We start from the raw sequence: 15,291 nt of genomic DNA on the forward strand, positions 1-15,291 counted from the left end.
CAGCCCGCACTCTCTCCCTGGCCTCTTCGACCAGTGTTTAAGCTGCTGCCGTGCCGGTCTTCAGGTTCCTTGGGCTAAGCCCACTCCCACGTCAAGGACTTGCCATCCTCTCTGGGCAGTGCCTTCCCAGGTCTTTGCACGCCTGCCCTCGTATCTTTCTTGGGGACACGTTCTGTAACATGTAAAGTGGCCCTGGCCCCACTCCCAGTCACTATTTATAACATGACTCTTATTTCCTCACAGTACTAAGAGCCACCTGAAATTCCCTCGGCAATTTACTTCTTCTTTCTTTGGCCCTTAAAAAAACCTTTTATTAGAAATAATTTTAGATTTTCAAAAGAGTTGGAAAGATACCTTTGTTAGTTTAGTTTTGATTACCGTCTTCCATGCCCCACAAGAACAAAGACCCTGTTCATGTCATTTGTGGCTGTGATGCTAATATCAGAACCCTGTGTGTGGCACGTACCAGATACACATTTACACTAGAGAACCTGCACACCTAGTGCATGCAAAATAATTTGAAGTGGGGGCGGCTGGATGGCTCAGTTGGTTAGAGTGCGAGCTCTTGGCAGCAGGGTTACTGGTTCAATTCCCACATGGGCCAGTGAGCTGCTCCCTCCACAACTAGATTGAAGACCAAGAACTGCTGCTGAGCTTCCAGGGGGGCGGCTGGATGGCTCAGTTGGTTAGAGGGCGAGCTCTCAACAACAAGGTTGCTGGTTCAATTCCCACATGGGATGGTGGACTGTTCCCCCTGCAACTAAAGATTGAAAATGGCAACTGGACTTGGAGCTGAGCTGCGCCCTCCACAACTAGACTGAAGGAGAATGACTTGACTTGGAGCTGATGGGCCCTGAAGAAAAACACCCTGTTCCCCAACATCCCCCAATTAAAAACAAACAAACAAAAACAAAAACAACGTGAAGTGGAGGAAAACACACCACTTTGAAGCCTCATTATCAAGCTTTACACGGCCAATACGCATACTTTATTCAAAGCTGAAACAAAACTGCGATCCAACACTCAGGTTCTTTGGCACTCTACAATTTGCTAATTAAGTCTTATTGAGAAGCTCAAAAGCCACCTCAAGCTTTAGAATGCTGTAATTTCTGAAAAAAATCGGGTAATTACAGTATAGTCTTGATGTTAAATTTAATTATTGCACAAAAGCCAGGCCCAATAACACTCGATACAGTCGGCACAGCTGCACTTGGTGGCAGGGAAGCACATTAATCTGTTAATCAGTATTATGTGACAAGTAACTGAAGGCAAATTTGCCAGGTTGATACAAGAGCTCTTTTTCTAGAACCACAACTAAAACCATAAGCACAGTCTGAGAAAGCATAATTATTGGTTTCCCTTAGCCAATGATAGTATACTAGTTCTAGTGTCTTCGTTATAAAGTATAATTATTTCTTTTGTGCAAACCACAAAACTAGCTATCATGCAAATACGGCGGAAGTCATGGGCGGTGGGAGCAGTTGGCCCAGCACACCATTGTTCCTGCTCCTGGGAATAGAGGCCCTTTCCAGGTGGGAGCCCATTTCTCATGGCTCCATGGCACCAGCCCTCCCTCCCCTCCTTCAGATCAGCCCCACGGCCCACAAGGAACCAACCAGAATCTGCATGAGACCTGAGAAACCTCATCAGGGCACCTGGTGCCTGCAATGCCTAAAACCAGATATTGACACCCAGGCTTTTTACTTACACGAGCCAAAAAGTTCTCTGTTGTTTCTGTCTGTCTAAAATGGATTTCTGTTACTTGCAAGAGAGAGGAGCCCTGACTTCTCGACAGTTCTTCCCTGCCTATTAAAAATCACAAATTCAGCTTTGCTGCTACTGACATAACTATTGCTAACGATAACGGTAGAGGTAGTGAAATAACCACAGAACAGTTTCTGATCATTTAGTTTGTGGCGGGTGCTGTGCTGAGAGCGTAAATGTATTTTTTTGTCCCGTGTTAATAAAGCGAAACCAACTTTCTCATGCGGTGGTAAACAGTATTGGGACTAGGCACGCTTTCTTGTTCCTGTGTGAAATAGTACTGAGAACTAGCAAACAGTTACCTGCTCCCACACATGCTTCATCCAGAAAGAAAAGCTAAACACCAGCTAAAATAGTTTACGTATCAAAACGAGCAACATTCTCATCAGGACCCACTCTGGACCCTCAGCTCCTGCTGTGCCCACCAATGCAAAGATATTTTGTTATTAACTCTGCCCAATCCTAACCAGTTCTCCAGTTTGAAAGATCTGCTACAAACGCTCAGCCAAGGCCCTCAGCCCAGAGGAACGCTCCCCACGTTGCCCTTGAGAGCCGGCTATGGCTCTGCCAGCTATGGCTCTGCCAGCATTCTCTCTCACTGCAGTAGTCCTAACGGCCGGAGATGTGCATGGCTGACAGACCTGTCTGGTGATCTTCAGGGAGCAGGGAACTGACAATCTACACTACTGCACTTAATTCAGACTCTTCCAGGGCATCTGGCTGGTCCTCTGAGCAGACAGAGGAGTCTCCTCTGCAAGCCTCCCAAACGTGTTCCTAGGAAGCTGTAAGCAGCAATGAGGCTGGGTGCGCCTCCCGGGCAATGCGAAACACATAGGTCATTGAGAGGCAAGGATGTGTTGGCCAGAAATGAAATACACAACATGAACTGCCTGACAACAGTTTATAGGCTTAGTAAGGTTTCCTGCCACAGTTCCACAAAAGAAAAGCATACGTTCTCCTAGATTTATCTCACATAGATTTCTATCACTGACTCCACGCAAATTATCTCAGGAAGTTACTTTCTTGGACCCCATCTAGGCTCAGTGAGGGACTAACATGGCCGCACATCACTTGGGACACAATCAGAGGAATCCTATTGTTAATTACACATATGACTTACAATGTAAGAAGGAAAAACAAGTTTACTTTTACGGGAAAACGAGACCTGCCAAGTGGCAGCAGGCGTTATTTTCTGATCCTTCTACACCTACCGTACAAATCTTCCTCAGCATCAGATTCTTCCAGAGAGATCTGAGGCTGGGCTTTCACTTCCAGGTTTCTGCTTAGCCAGCTGGTTTGCTCCAAGGAGGAACCTGCAATGTTCCCCACAGCTTCTAGGAGTTTTTGAGTGACTTCCTGAGAGGAATCAGGAGAAAGAGGAAAGGAAGTTAGTTAAGGAAAAGCATCGTAAGTGCCTAAAACAGCACCATCCAATAGAAATGCAACGCCAGCCACACTGAGGGCCGCATGGGTAATACGAACTTTTCTCGGAGCCACGTTAAAAGGTAGTAGAAGGAAACAGGTAGGTAATGCTGAACCTAACGTATCCAAATATCATCAACATGTAATCAATGTAGAAATTAACGAAATTTTGCTTTCTTTTCTTGTGTGCTGTCTGGTCTTGTGTGCTGTCTGAAATCGATGTGTATTTCACACTCATTAATTCATGAGCCAGTTGCTCAATAGCCACGTGGCCAGTGACGAGTACGTTGGCCAATGTGGGAAAAACAGATACAGGAAGTCACGGCTGCACACTGCATCGAGCAGATCAGCTTTCTGGTTTAATCTTTAGGCTCATGGGTTCTTACTAGAAATGCACCTTTCCATAATATAAGAAGGAGCAAAATTAAATACGTTAAATTGACTTGGCGGGGGTGAAGAGAGGAGTCAGACGTATCAGGAATACAGTCAGTCAGAACCTGCTCAAATATCTGGGATAAAGAGATGGGAACACTTAGCAGGTTTCTCAGGCCAGTGTCAGCCAAGTGTCACCAGCTAAAGGGCCGTCCGTTCCTGATGTGCACGATCAGCCCACAGCGGTGTCAGACGTGAAGCACGAGCATGGCTGCTGGCCGGGCTGCAGGAGGGTGCACCTGAGGGAATTATACCTCCGGGAAGCCTGGGCAGAGGTGTGTGTGTGGACGGTGCCAAGAGGGCAGGTCAAGGGAAGGGGCTGAGAGCTCAGAGGAGCTCCCATCTCATGTGCCGAGAGTGGACGGAGAAGCACAGGGTGCCTCGAAACAGCAGGAAGGAGTTGGTGCTGGGGTGGCTGGGGCATCATGGGATAGAAGCAGGGGCCCACCTAGACGCTGACCAAAAGGAGCAGCGGTGCGTGAGGCACACCAGCTACACCCGCTGAGGAAGCGCCTGAGGCCAAAGCTCTGAAGGGGCGGGGGCTGGCCGGCTGCAGCTCACAGACTCGCCAGGGGCGGTTCAGCAAGCGCTCCCCAAGCACTGGGCTGCAGCGCCTGCACGAACATGATGCTTTCTTCTCTGCAAGCTGAGGCCACAGGAGCCACCTGAGTTTTCTAATTATGCTTTGCTGTGCCTTACACAGAACTCCAGTGCCTCAGAACTGGACCTGGACAGACCCTCCACAAATGCCTGGGAGCGAAAGCCAGAAAACGTATACACCCCAGCTTAAACTGGAGCCTTTGACTCAAAAAACCCTTCAATCAATGATTGTGATGCCTGCAAAATAGTGATTTTTTTAAAACTCTATCATCACTTCTATTTATAGTTGGCATTCTGCTCGAAGGAGAAGATTTTCTTTCTGCTCTGGGTAAGTTATACTTTGAATTTTCAGTATTTTTGAAATTTCCTATGAGTATATATTGCTTTAATGGGGGGGGGGGAGAAAGCATTTAAGGGAAGAAATACGTATGTAGGATTATCCCAATTATGCTTAACACGTTGCGTACGGATCACGATAATCTTCACGAGGGATTTAAACCCCGCCTACGCAACGTGTTAAGGGTCAGCTTTGCATACACCTGCGTACAGGGGGAAGGAGATCGCAGCTGGCAGATTCCTCAGCAGACACTCAAGCTGAACACAGGAACCTCCACCAGGAAATGATCGAGCCCTCTAAAAATGGTAACACAGGAAGTGAGGGCTGAGAACAAATGCAAATTGAAGCCCCGATTCCGCCCGGTGTTTATTTGCTATGATATCCTCTAAAGATGGACGGCACCCCTGGAGCAGTGACTCTGCTGAACTCCCTCACGTACGAACCTGCAGGTCTTTTTGATCCTTCTTGCTCTCTAGGCTGGGGGTCCTTGTTACAAAGTCATTCAGCATGCTGTTGAGAGAAAATCAGCTTCAGACTGAGAATGCTACAGAAATAAAATTTGTTCCAGTAGAAAAATAGGACACTGTGAAAGTTGTGATGGTACCTGAGAAGCAGAAAGTACCCGGGCGGGGCTAGATTCAGCTGCACCGACTCCTTTAACACGCCCAGCAGTGAAGGAAAGTTCTCTTGCAAGGCTGTTACCGGGAGCCTGCTTTCACAAGACACAGGAAAAAGTACCCAACCATAAACAAGTCAAAACATTTATTTACAAGCACATTTTAGATCCAGACAGTTGGAAAGCAGAAGGAAGATGGCATATCTGACTGCTCTGCTTATTCTCTTGTCAATGGTAATGTACCCAAGCTGAATTTTGGTATTCTGTCAAGAACTTGGAGTTTGGAGACCTGACATCCTGACGCTGACAGGTCAGGTGCTCCTAGTTTCCTCTACAAAGTGAAAGCCTTAAGCTAGAGGACGTCTTCGATCGCTTGGGCCTGTCTAGACGGAACATTCGGCTTCTCCCACATTGCTGGTAACATGACCACCCATCCAAAGGTCATTAATCGATAGGTCCAGGGGTCTCCCGCCAGGAAGCTGACCTTCAGCAGCCCTTAGGTCAAGCCTCTGGGGAGTGAGGAGGAGTTAGGATTGTGGCCGTAAAGCGGGGCCACACAGCACAGCGTGCTGCAGCTCACCCATAGCCAGAGGGCCGTAGGTTCAAATCCTGGTCCTGACTTACTCCTGAGTGACCTTGGGAGTGCCTCCTCTGCAAAAGGATAATTAAAAGTCTAACCTGTAGCTGCTGTGAAAGCTCAGAGGTCACTTAGGCCACTGTAACAGACACTGGCTAATGTTACCATCATGTCAGCTCTCAAGAGATGTGACCAGCACATCTCACTCTAGGAGGAAAGGAGTACAGTGATGCTCACAGTGAACGGTCCGTGGCTGGTCTGAACTGAACCCCAGACCCAGGGACTGGGACTATGAGCCTTGATTTACCTTCCTGAGCCTTCAAGGTGCGGTGAGTAGGAATAACTATGGACTGTGAACCGTTAATCAAGGAGCCTGCACCTTGTGCACCTCCTGATAGATACGTGAGGACAGCAGGGCTTCCTTGCGAAGGGTCTATACCCTCTTTATTCTCGCTGCTGCAGCAGAGAACGCCCCTCACAGTGGCGTGATCTGGAAGCTGCACGTGGGATGTGCCACTGTAAGATCTGAATGAAGCCCCCGTACAGCTTCCTTTCCACCTGTGGAGAAATGCCTGGGGAATCCAATTCAGTACACTCCGCGACTACTGAAGACGGAGTGTAAGCTCAGTAAACCCAAGCAGAGGCCACCCAGCAGAACACATGGGAAAGCATGAAGTACAGAACCAAAAACAATCATTCCTCCTTTTTCTAAAAGAAGTCTTAAACACTTTCCTGGGGGGTAGGGGGTATCAATTTCATGCAAACTGTTTCTTTAAAAGTTTACCAGTCTTCACATAAAGCTTTCCTGACATAAAGTGTTCAACTTACAGCACATGGATATTTAAATATCATGTTAGATCTCTGGAGAAGGAAAAGTAAGATCATCGGGGCATTCCCACGCCTCAGGAAAGAATCAGGACACCACTAAGATACCTTCTGAACTAGGACTCTCCAGTAGTCAAGAAATATGATTAGAGTGATTGTTTATAATCATTGTAACAGCACCTGTACTTGAGAAATGGTTTGGAGGGGGCTGTATTACCTTTGGATGAAAGCATAGCAAAACTGCAACACAGGGATATCCACAAGGGGCGACTTCTGCAAATTAAAGCAAAACCAATTACTCCAAGTGGGTAAGAAATAAGGCTAAAAAAGAATTCAAATACAAAATGAAACAGATTCGACATCCTAACCAAGCAGAGGTTTTTAGCCAAAGAGTCTTTCAAATATAATAACAGATGTGAAAGTATCTCCCAGGTGCAACAGAAACAAATGTATCCTATGAGATGCCTAGTCCTTAGTGTCCCTTCTGACAGACTTCCAAAGCGATTCCCTTTATGTTTACCTTCTTTCCCTTCAGACTTTTAATAAGTATTCGTGGAAAATTTGGCATTATAATCAAACCTCCCAAAACAAAAAGGTGAGGGACCAATGGTTCACCCTTACGAATGCCTGTGACTAATTACAGACAAGAGACAATTAAAAATTCTAATTCTTAGCTCAAGGAATAACCTCAAACCCAGCCCAAGCAATGTCCCTCAATCTCAAGTGGCTAGAAGTACTTAGAAATTGGTTTACTCCTTGCTTGTGAATAGCTATTTGTAGAAATTATAGAAGTTGAGCTAATTAACTGAATTAACCACAAAACATCGTTTTTTTATTTGAACAGTCAGGCAAATAAATCTAGTTTTGTTTTTTTAGCCTGAGAGTAGAAGTTGCAGATATTTGCAGAAATTCCACTAATGTGAAGGAACAAAATCTAAACGTGCCTGCTCCATCCGTGTGCAAACGCTGTGGCTGAGCCTTCTTCTGAGGCTGCCACCTGTGGTTCTGCAGCTTTAACACCATTTCTAGGGGCTGACCGCCAGCGTGGAAGGTCCATGCCACCCGAGACCTGCTTGGTCACCAGTGCAAACCCACGCAGGATCTGATGGCCCCTCCACCCCCACCCTGCTCTTCCAGGGTTAAGTTACTTTAATATTTGTGTACAAGAGGGAAAGGCAACATGACACCAGACATTCATGGGCAACCCGGGTGTCTGGTCTCGGACCACCGACAAACAAGCCATCATGTTCACTCTATGTCGATTCCTTAAGCACTTAGCCGGTTCCATAATCTGGCCTCACAGTGTTAACTTTTAGGCTGTTTGTTATCTTCTTTTCGCAACTAGAAGACAGGCTGACAAATGGCAAGAACAGTTTCACTATTCACATGGTTGCACATGGTTGATTTTCAACAAACGTGGCATGAAGGGGACCAGGTCTCTGAGTAACCCTGATGGGTCAGAAGCCCAAGTAGGGCCAGGCCTTCCAGCACGGACATCTCTGTTGAGGGCGTCCCTGCGTCATGTGCAAGAGACCCTTTCAGAAGAGAAGCCCCAAATGGAGCGTTCTCCTCCAAGGCAGGCAGAGCTATAAACATTGCTAAAACAATGCTGAAGAAAAAGGACTACTGTATACATGAAATTTTCTTTTACATAAGCTTAACGGTAACCACTCAAAAAAAAATCCAGTACTGAGACATGTAACAAAAAAAGAAGAAACAGGGAAATATCATAGAATACTACCATACTAGAATAACAGACAGCAACAAAAAGGCAAAGAAACAATGGAGACACTGAGCTACAAGAAAACAAAGACAGAATGATAGGAAATCCTCATATATCAATAATCACCCTAAATGTAAATGGACTGAACTCACCAATAAAAAGGCACAGAGTAGCAGACTGGATCAAAAATCAAAACCCATCCATATGCTGCCTCCAAGAGACACAGCTCAGCTACAAGGACAAATACAGATTTAAAGTTAAAGGGTGGAAATAGACACTCCAAGCAAATGGTATCCAGAGAAAAGTGGATGTTGCCATACTTTCATCAGATGAAACAGACTTCAGGATAAACAAGGTAACAAGAGACAAAGATGGACATTTTGGGCCTCCTGATGGCTCAGTTGGTTAGAGAGTGAGCTCTTAGCAACAGGGTTGCCAGTTCGATTCCCACATGGGCCCGAGAGCTGCGCCCTCCATAACTAGATTGAAGACAACGAGCCACCCCACCCCTAAGCTGTGGGCGGGGCGGCCAGATGGCTCAGTTGATTAGACCACCAGCTCTCAACAACAAGGTTGCCAGTTCAATTCCTGCATGGGATGGTGGGCTGTGCCCCCTGCAACTAAGATTGAAAATGGCGACTGGACTTGGAGCTGAGCTGCGCCTTCTACAACTAGATTGAAGGACGACTTGGAGCTGCTGGGTCCTGGAGAAACACGGTGTTCCCCAACATTCCCCAATAAAAAAAAGTAAGAAAAAAAATGGACATTTCATAATGATACAGGGACAATACAACAAGAAGACGTAACAATTACCAATATATATGCCCCCAATCAAGGAGCACCAAAATATACAAAGCAACTACTAATGGAACTAAAGGGAGAAGTTGACCAAAACATAATTATAGTAGGGGAACTAAATACGTCATTGATACCTATGAGCAGGTCATCCAAACAGAAAATCAGTGAGGAAATATCAGTCTTAAATGACACATTAGACCAAATGGACATAATTGACATTTATAGAACACTTCATCCTAGAACACCAGACTATACATTCTTTTCTAGTGTACATGGAACATTCTCAAGGATAGACAATACATTGGAACATAAAACTAGCCTCAGCAAATTAAAGAAGAATGAAATCATACCAAGCATATTCTCTGATCCCAAGGCTTTGAAATTGGATATCAACTGAAAAAAGAAAGCAGGAAAAAACACAAATATGTGGAGATTAAACACCATGCTATTAAAGAATGACTGAGTCAAAGAAGAAACAAAAGGAGAGATAAAAAAACAAAAACAAATGAGACTGAAAATACATCCTATCAAAATAATTGGGATGCAGCAAAAGCAGTAATAAGGAAATTTATATCATTACAGGCCTATCTCAAGAAATAAGAAAAATCCCAAATGAACAACCTAATATTTCTCCTTAAAGAATTAGAAAGAAGAACAACAAATGAAACCCCAAGTCAGCAGAAGGAAGGAAATAATAAAAATTAGAGCAGAACTAAATGAAATAGAGAACAAAAAGACAATAAAAAAAATTAATGCAACAAAGAGCTGGTTTTTTGAAAAGATTATTAAAATTGAGAAAGCCTTGGCTAGACTCACTAAGATAAAAAGAAAAAGACACAAATAAACAAAATCAGAAATGAAAGAGGAGAAATTATCATGGATACCACAGAAATACAAAGGATCATCCAAGAATACTATGAAGGACTATATGCCACCAAATTCAGTAACTTAGAAAAAATGGACAAGTTCTTAGAAACATAGAGCCTCTCTAGACTGAATCACAAAGAACTGGAAAATCTAAATAGACTGATCAACAGTAAGGAAATTGAATCAGTCATCCAAAACCTTCCCAAAAGCAAAAGTCCAGGACCAGATGGCTTCACTAGTAAATACTACCAAACACTCAAAGAGGATCTAACACCTGTTCTCCTTAAACTCTTCCAAAAAACTGAAGAAGAGACAATACTCCCTAACTCATTTTATGAGTCCAACATTACCCTGATACCAAAACCTGGTAAGAATAACACACACACAAATTACAGACCAATCTCTTTGATGAATGCAGATGCAAAAATCCTAAACAAAATTCTAGCAAATTGAATACAACAATACATTAAAAAGATTATACATCACGATGAAGTGGGGTTCATCCCCGGGGCACAAGGATGGTTCAACATATGCAAATCGATCAATGTGATACATCACATAAACAAAATAAAAGATAAAAATCATATGATTACATCAATAGATGCAGAAAAAGCATTTGACAAGATACAACATCGATTTATGATTAAAACACTTAATAAAATGGGTATGGAAGGAAAATACCTTAACTTAATAAAGGCCATATATGACAAACCCTCAGCTAATATCATCATTAATGGTGAAAAACTGAAGCATTTTGTTCTATGTTCAGGAATACAACAGGGCTGCCCCCATCACCACTGTTATCCAACATAATACGAGAAGTCCCAGCCAGAGCAACCAGGCAAGAGAAAGAAAGAAAAGGCATCCAAATTGGGAATGAAGAAGTTAAATTGTCACTTTTTGCAGATGACATAATTCTTTACATAGAAAACCCTAAAGCCTCCACCAAAAAGCTATTAGAAACAATCAACGAATACAGTAAAGTTACTGGCTACAAAATCAACGTACAAAAGACCATTGCATTCCTATATACTTACAATGAAATCTCAGAAAAGGAAATAAAACCAATTCCTTTTGTAATTGCAACAAAAATAAGAAAATACCTAGGAATAAACTTAACAAAGGATGTGAAGGGCCTATACACTGAAAACTATAAGACATTTTTAAAAGAAATTGAAGAAGGCACAAAACAAAGGAAAGACATTTCATGTTCAGGGATTGGAAGAATCAATATAGTTAAAATGGCCATATTACCCAAAGCAATATACAGATATAATGCAATCCCCATCAAAATCCCAATGGCATTTTTAAAAAGAAATATAACAAAAAATCATCAAATTTATATGGAATCACAAAAGACCCTGAATAGCCAAGCAATCCTAAGAAAAAGAACAAGGCTGGAGGTATCACACTCTCTGACTTCAGCACGTACTACAAAGCGACAATAATCAAAACGGGATGGTATTGTCAGAAAAACAGACACACAGACCAACGGAATAGAACTGAGAACCCAGAAATAAACCCACATAAATATGGGCAGATGATTTTTGACATAGGAGCCAAAAACATATAATGGGGAAAAGACAGCCTCTTCAATAAATGGTGCTGGCAGAATTGGAAAGCCACGTGCAAAAGAAGGAAACTAGACTGCTTTCTGTCACCATGTACCAAAATTAACTCAAAATGGATCAAAGACCTAAACATAAGACCTGAAACAAAAAAGTGCATAGAAGAAGCATAGGTACTAAACTTATGGACCTTGGGTTCAAAAGGGGATTTTATAAATTTGACCTCAAAAGCAAGGGAATTAAAAGCTAAAATAAATGAATGGAACTATATCAAACTAAAAAGCATTGGCAAAAGAAACCACCAACAGAACAAAGAGGCAACCAACAGAATGGGTGAAGATATTTGCAAACAATGCTTCTGATAAGAGGTTAATATCCAGAATATATAAAAAACTCGTAATACTCAACAATAAAAAGACAAACAATCCAATTAAAAAATGGGCAGAGAGGGCAGCTGCTGGTTAGCTCAGTTGGTTAGTGCGTGGTGCTCATAACACCAGGGTTGCCATTTCGATCCCTGCATGGCCCAGTGTTAGCTGTGCTCTCCACAACCAGATTGAAACAACTACTTGACTTGGAGCTGATGGGTCCCGGAAAAACACACTTAAAATAAATAAAAGGTTTAAAAGAAACAAACAAAACAAAATAACTGAGCAGAGGACCTGAACAGACACTTTTTCCAACAAGACATACAAAAGGCCAAACAGATATATGAAAAAATGCTTGGGGCCGGCCTGGTGGCTCATGCTGTTAGAGCTACATGCTCCTAACTCCGAAGGCTGCTGGTTCGATTCCCACATGGGCCAGTGGGCTCTCAACCACAAGGCTGCAGGTTCAACTCCTCGAGTCCAGCAAGGGATAGTGGGCTCTGCCCCCTGCAACTAAAATTGAACACGGCACCTTGAGCTGAGCTGCCGCTGAGCTCCCGGATGGCTCAGTTGGTTGGAATGCATCCTCTCAACCACAAGGTTGCCGGTTCGACTCCTGCAAGGGATGGTGGGCTGTGCCCCCTGCAACTAGAAACGGCAACTGGACCTGGATCTGAACGGCACCCTCCACAACTAAGACTGAAAGGACAACAATTTGACTTGGAAAAAAAGGCCTGGAAGTACACACTGTTCCCCAATAAAGTCCTGTTCCCCTTCCCCACTAAAAAAAAAAAAAATCTTTTAAAAAAATGCTCAACGTCACCAGCTACTAGGGAAATACAAATCAAAACCACAATGAGATATCATCCCCTCACACCTGTAATAATGGCTATCATCAACAAGACAAATAATAACAATTGTTGGAGAGGCTGAGGAGAAAAAAGAACTCTCATATACTACCGGTGGGAATGTAGCACAGCCATTATGGAAAACAGTATGGAGGCTCCTCAAAAAATTAAGAATAGAATTACCATATAACCTAGCTCTCTCTCTCCTGGGTATCTACACAAAAAATCTGAAAACATTTATCTGTAAAGATATATGTACCCTGATGTTCACTGCAGCATTATTTACAGTGGCCAAGACATGGAAACAACCAAAGTGTCTTTTGATAGACGAATGGATGAAGGAGATGTGGTATATATACACAATAAAATACTACTCGGCAATAAGAAAAGATGAAATACTCCCATTGGTGACAACATGGATGGGTCTTGAGATTATTATGGTAAGTGAAGTAAGTCAGACACAAAAAGTCGAGAACCATATGATTTCACTCATATGTAGAATATAAAACTGAAAGCAACAAAGGAACAAGACAAACAAAGAAACAAACGCTCATAGACACAGACAACAATTTAGTGGTTACCAGAGGGTAAGGGAGGAGGGGGTTGGTAGATGAGGGTAAAGGGGGTCTAATATATGGTGATGGAAGGAGAACTGACTCTGGGTGGTGAGCACACAATGTGATATATAGATGATGTGTTATAAAAATATACACTTGAAACCTATGTAATTTTACTAACCATTGTCACACCAATAAATTTAAGTAAAAATAAATTGCTAAAATATTCCCCGTCAGTTTTCTCACTATGGGGTGAAAAATGGCTGAAACATTTCTGATTCCAAGGTTCAGCTTTTGTTCACCATTCTGAGTGGGATATCTTGGTTATAAAGATTCTTATTGTGGTAAATATACATTAAATGTAGTATCTTAACCATTTTTAAGTGTACAGTTCAGTGGCATTCAGTGTATTCACATTTTTGGGCAACCATCCATGTGCAGGACTTTTTCATCTTCCCAAACGGAAACTCTGTCCCCAGTAGACACTAACTCCTCCGCCAGCCCGACAACCACCATTCTGCTTTCTGTTCTATGAATCTCACTACTCTAGGGACTTCTTATACATAAGTGAAATCGGGTGATATTTGTCCCTTTGTGACTGTCGTATTTTAGCATAATGTTTACAAGGTTCATCCATGTGTCAGGAGCTCCTTCCTTTTTAAGGCCAATAGCTCACTCACTGCATTTATGTACAATATCTTGTTCATCCATTCATCTATTGATGGGTGGTTTCTATCTTTTACCATTTTGAATAATGCCATTGTGAACACTGGTGTACAAAAACCTGTTTGAGTAACACTATATACATATTTTTAATAATCACTTTGTCCATTCCGCTAATTTTTATTTAGAGAATTATTCTTAAATGTTTCCTAACTGTATAATTTTAAATCACTTGATAGAAGGCAATTATTTCAAGATTGAAATAAATCCCTAGTTTCTACCAAATTAATTAAGAACAAAACAGCTCCTACAATGTCCATGAAGAGGTCTTTTTTGGTAAAAACAGAAACCGCTAAGGGTATTAAAAACGTTAAACCACTAAGTCTGTTCCGCCTCAAAACCATTGTGCACAACTGAAAAAGGCCTCCGTGCATCATAGACCCGCCCGACTGCTACGGAGAAAGTAAGCAGGAAAACTACAGCAGCTTCATGGTTCAATCACATCGGCCTTCAAATCACTGCTTTTACTGAGGCCAGATGAAATCTCTTCTTTCTCAGAATGTTGTTATGTCCTCTGACATGTATTTTCTACTTTTATAAAAATTATGCAAAATTTTAACTTGTGCTTTGACAAAGCAGCTCTCCTTGACCGAACTCTAGTCAGGCTCCTCCAAGGCCTCTTCCAGGTCGGAACCTTGGCCTGTACGGCTTGACTCTTTCAGCACAAACATTCCGTCCACCCTCCAACAGTAAGGGGCTTGAACAAATGCCAGCATGGTTTCTAGCAGCTCAGGGCTGTGTCTCTAGATGATGACCCAGCCCTTGAAACGCCTGCCTGAGAAAGCTCTAGGCTTTCAAACAATCTGCCATTTGTTTAGCCAATATCTGCGAGGCTCCTGACCTCCCTTTCTTAGAGCATTTATTAAGAAAAGTGTAAGTTATCAATCCTCCCTCTGTCCCTTTGAGATGTATATGCATCCCCTAAAACCCATGAATGTCTTTCTCAAGGACCTTCTCTTGGAAATATCATCATCAGGAAAGACAGGGTCCCGGTCTCCCAGTCCCGGGAGTGTCGGCGCTTACCTTCCCTAAGCACTGCGAGCAAACCCTGAGGGTGTAATCAGTGACCACCCACTGCCGGGGTTTTGTAATTTTCTACTTCCCTGACTTTGCTGGAGCCCCTGCTCGTGATCCCTCGCCTCCCCCTCATTCTGGTGAAAATACCTGGTGATGTCTGCACAAATCAGAACCGAGCTTGGCTCTCTGCCCCACCGCAGTCGTTACTGAATAAAATCAGTCTTGACCACTTTTAACTAGTGTCTGGCA

General features: G+C 43.0%; 1 protein-coding gene across 1 annotated transcript in view; it reads right to left on the reverse strand.

Annotated features, from left to right (window-relative positions):
* The window catches only part of DOP1B (DOP1 leucine zipper like protein B), a 96,958-nt gene that overhangs the window by 19,327 nt on the left and 62,340 nt on the right, over nt 1–15,291 (reverse strand). Inside the window, exons 23-26 of the mRNA XM_074325595.1 lie at nt 6,791–6,846; nt 5,160–5,264; nt 4,999–5,065; nt 2,976–3,120 (exon numbers count right to left, since the gene is read on the reverse strand). Of these exons, the coding sequence (XP_074181696.1) occupies nt 2,976–3,120; nt 4,999–5,065; nt 5,160–5,264; nt 6,791–6,846 (373 nt within the window). The remainder of the gene's footprint in view (nt 1–2,975; nt 3,121–4,998; nt 5,066–5,159; nt 5,265–6,790; nt 6,847–15,291) is intronic.

Source organism: Rhinolophus sinicus, linkage group LG01 (genome assembly GCF_036562045.2).
Source record: "Rhinolophus sinicus isolate RSC01 linkage group LG01, ASM3656204v1, whole genome shotgun sequence".
In the NCBI taxonomy this organism is placed as follows: domain Eukaryota; kingdom Metazoa; phylum Chordata; class Mammalia; order Chiroptera; family Rhinolophidae; genus Rhinolophus; species Rhinolophus sinicus.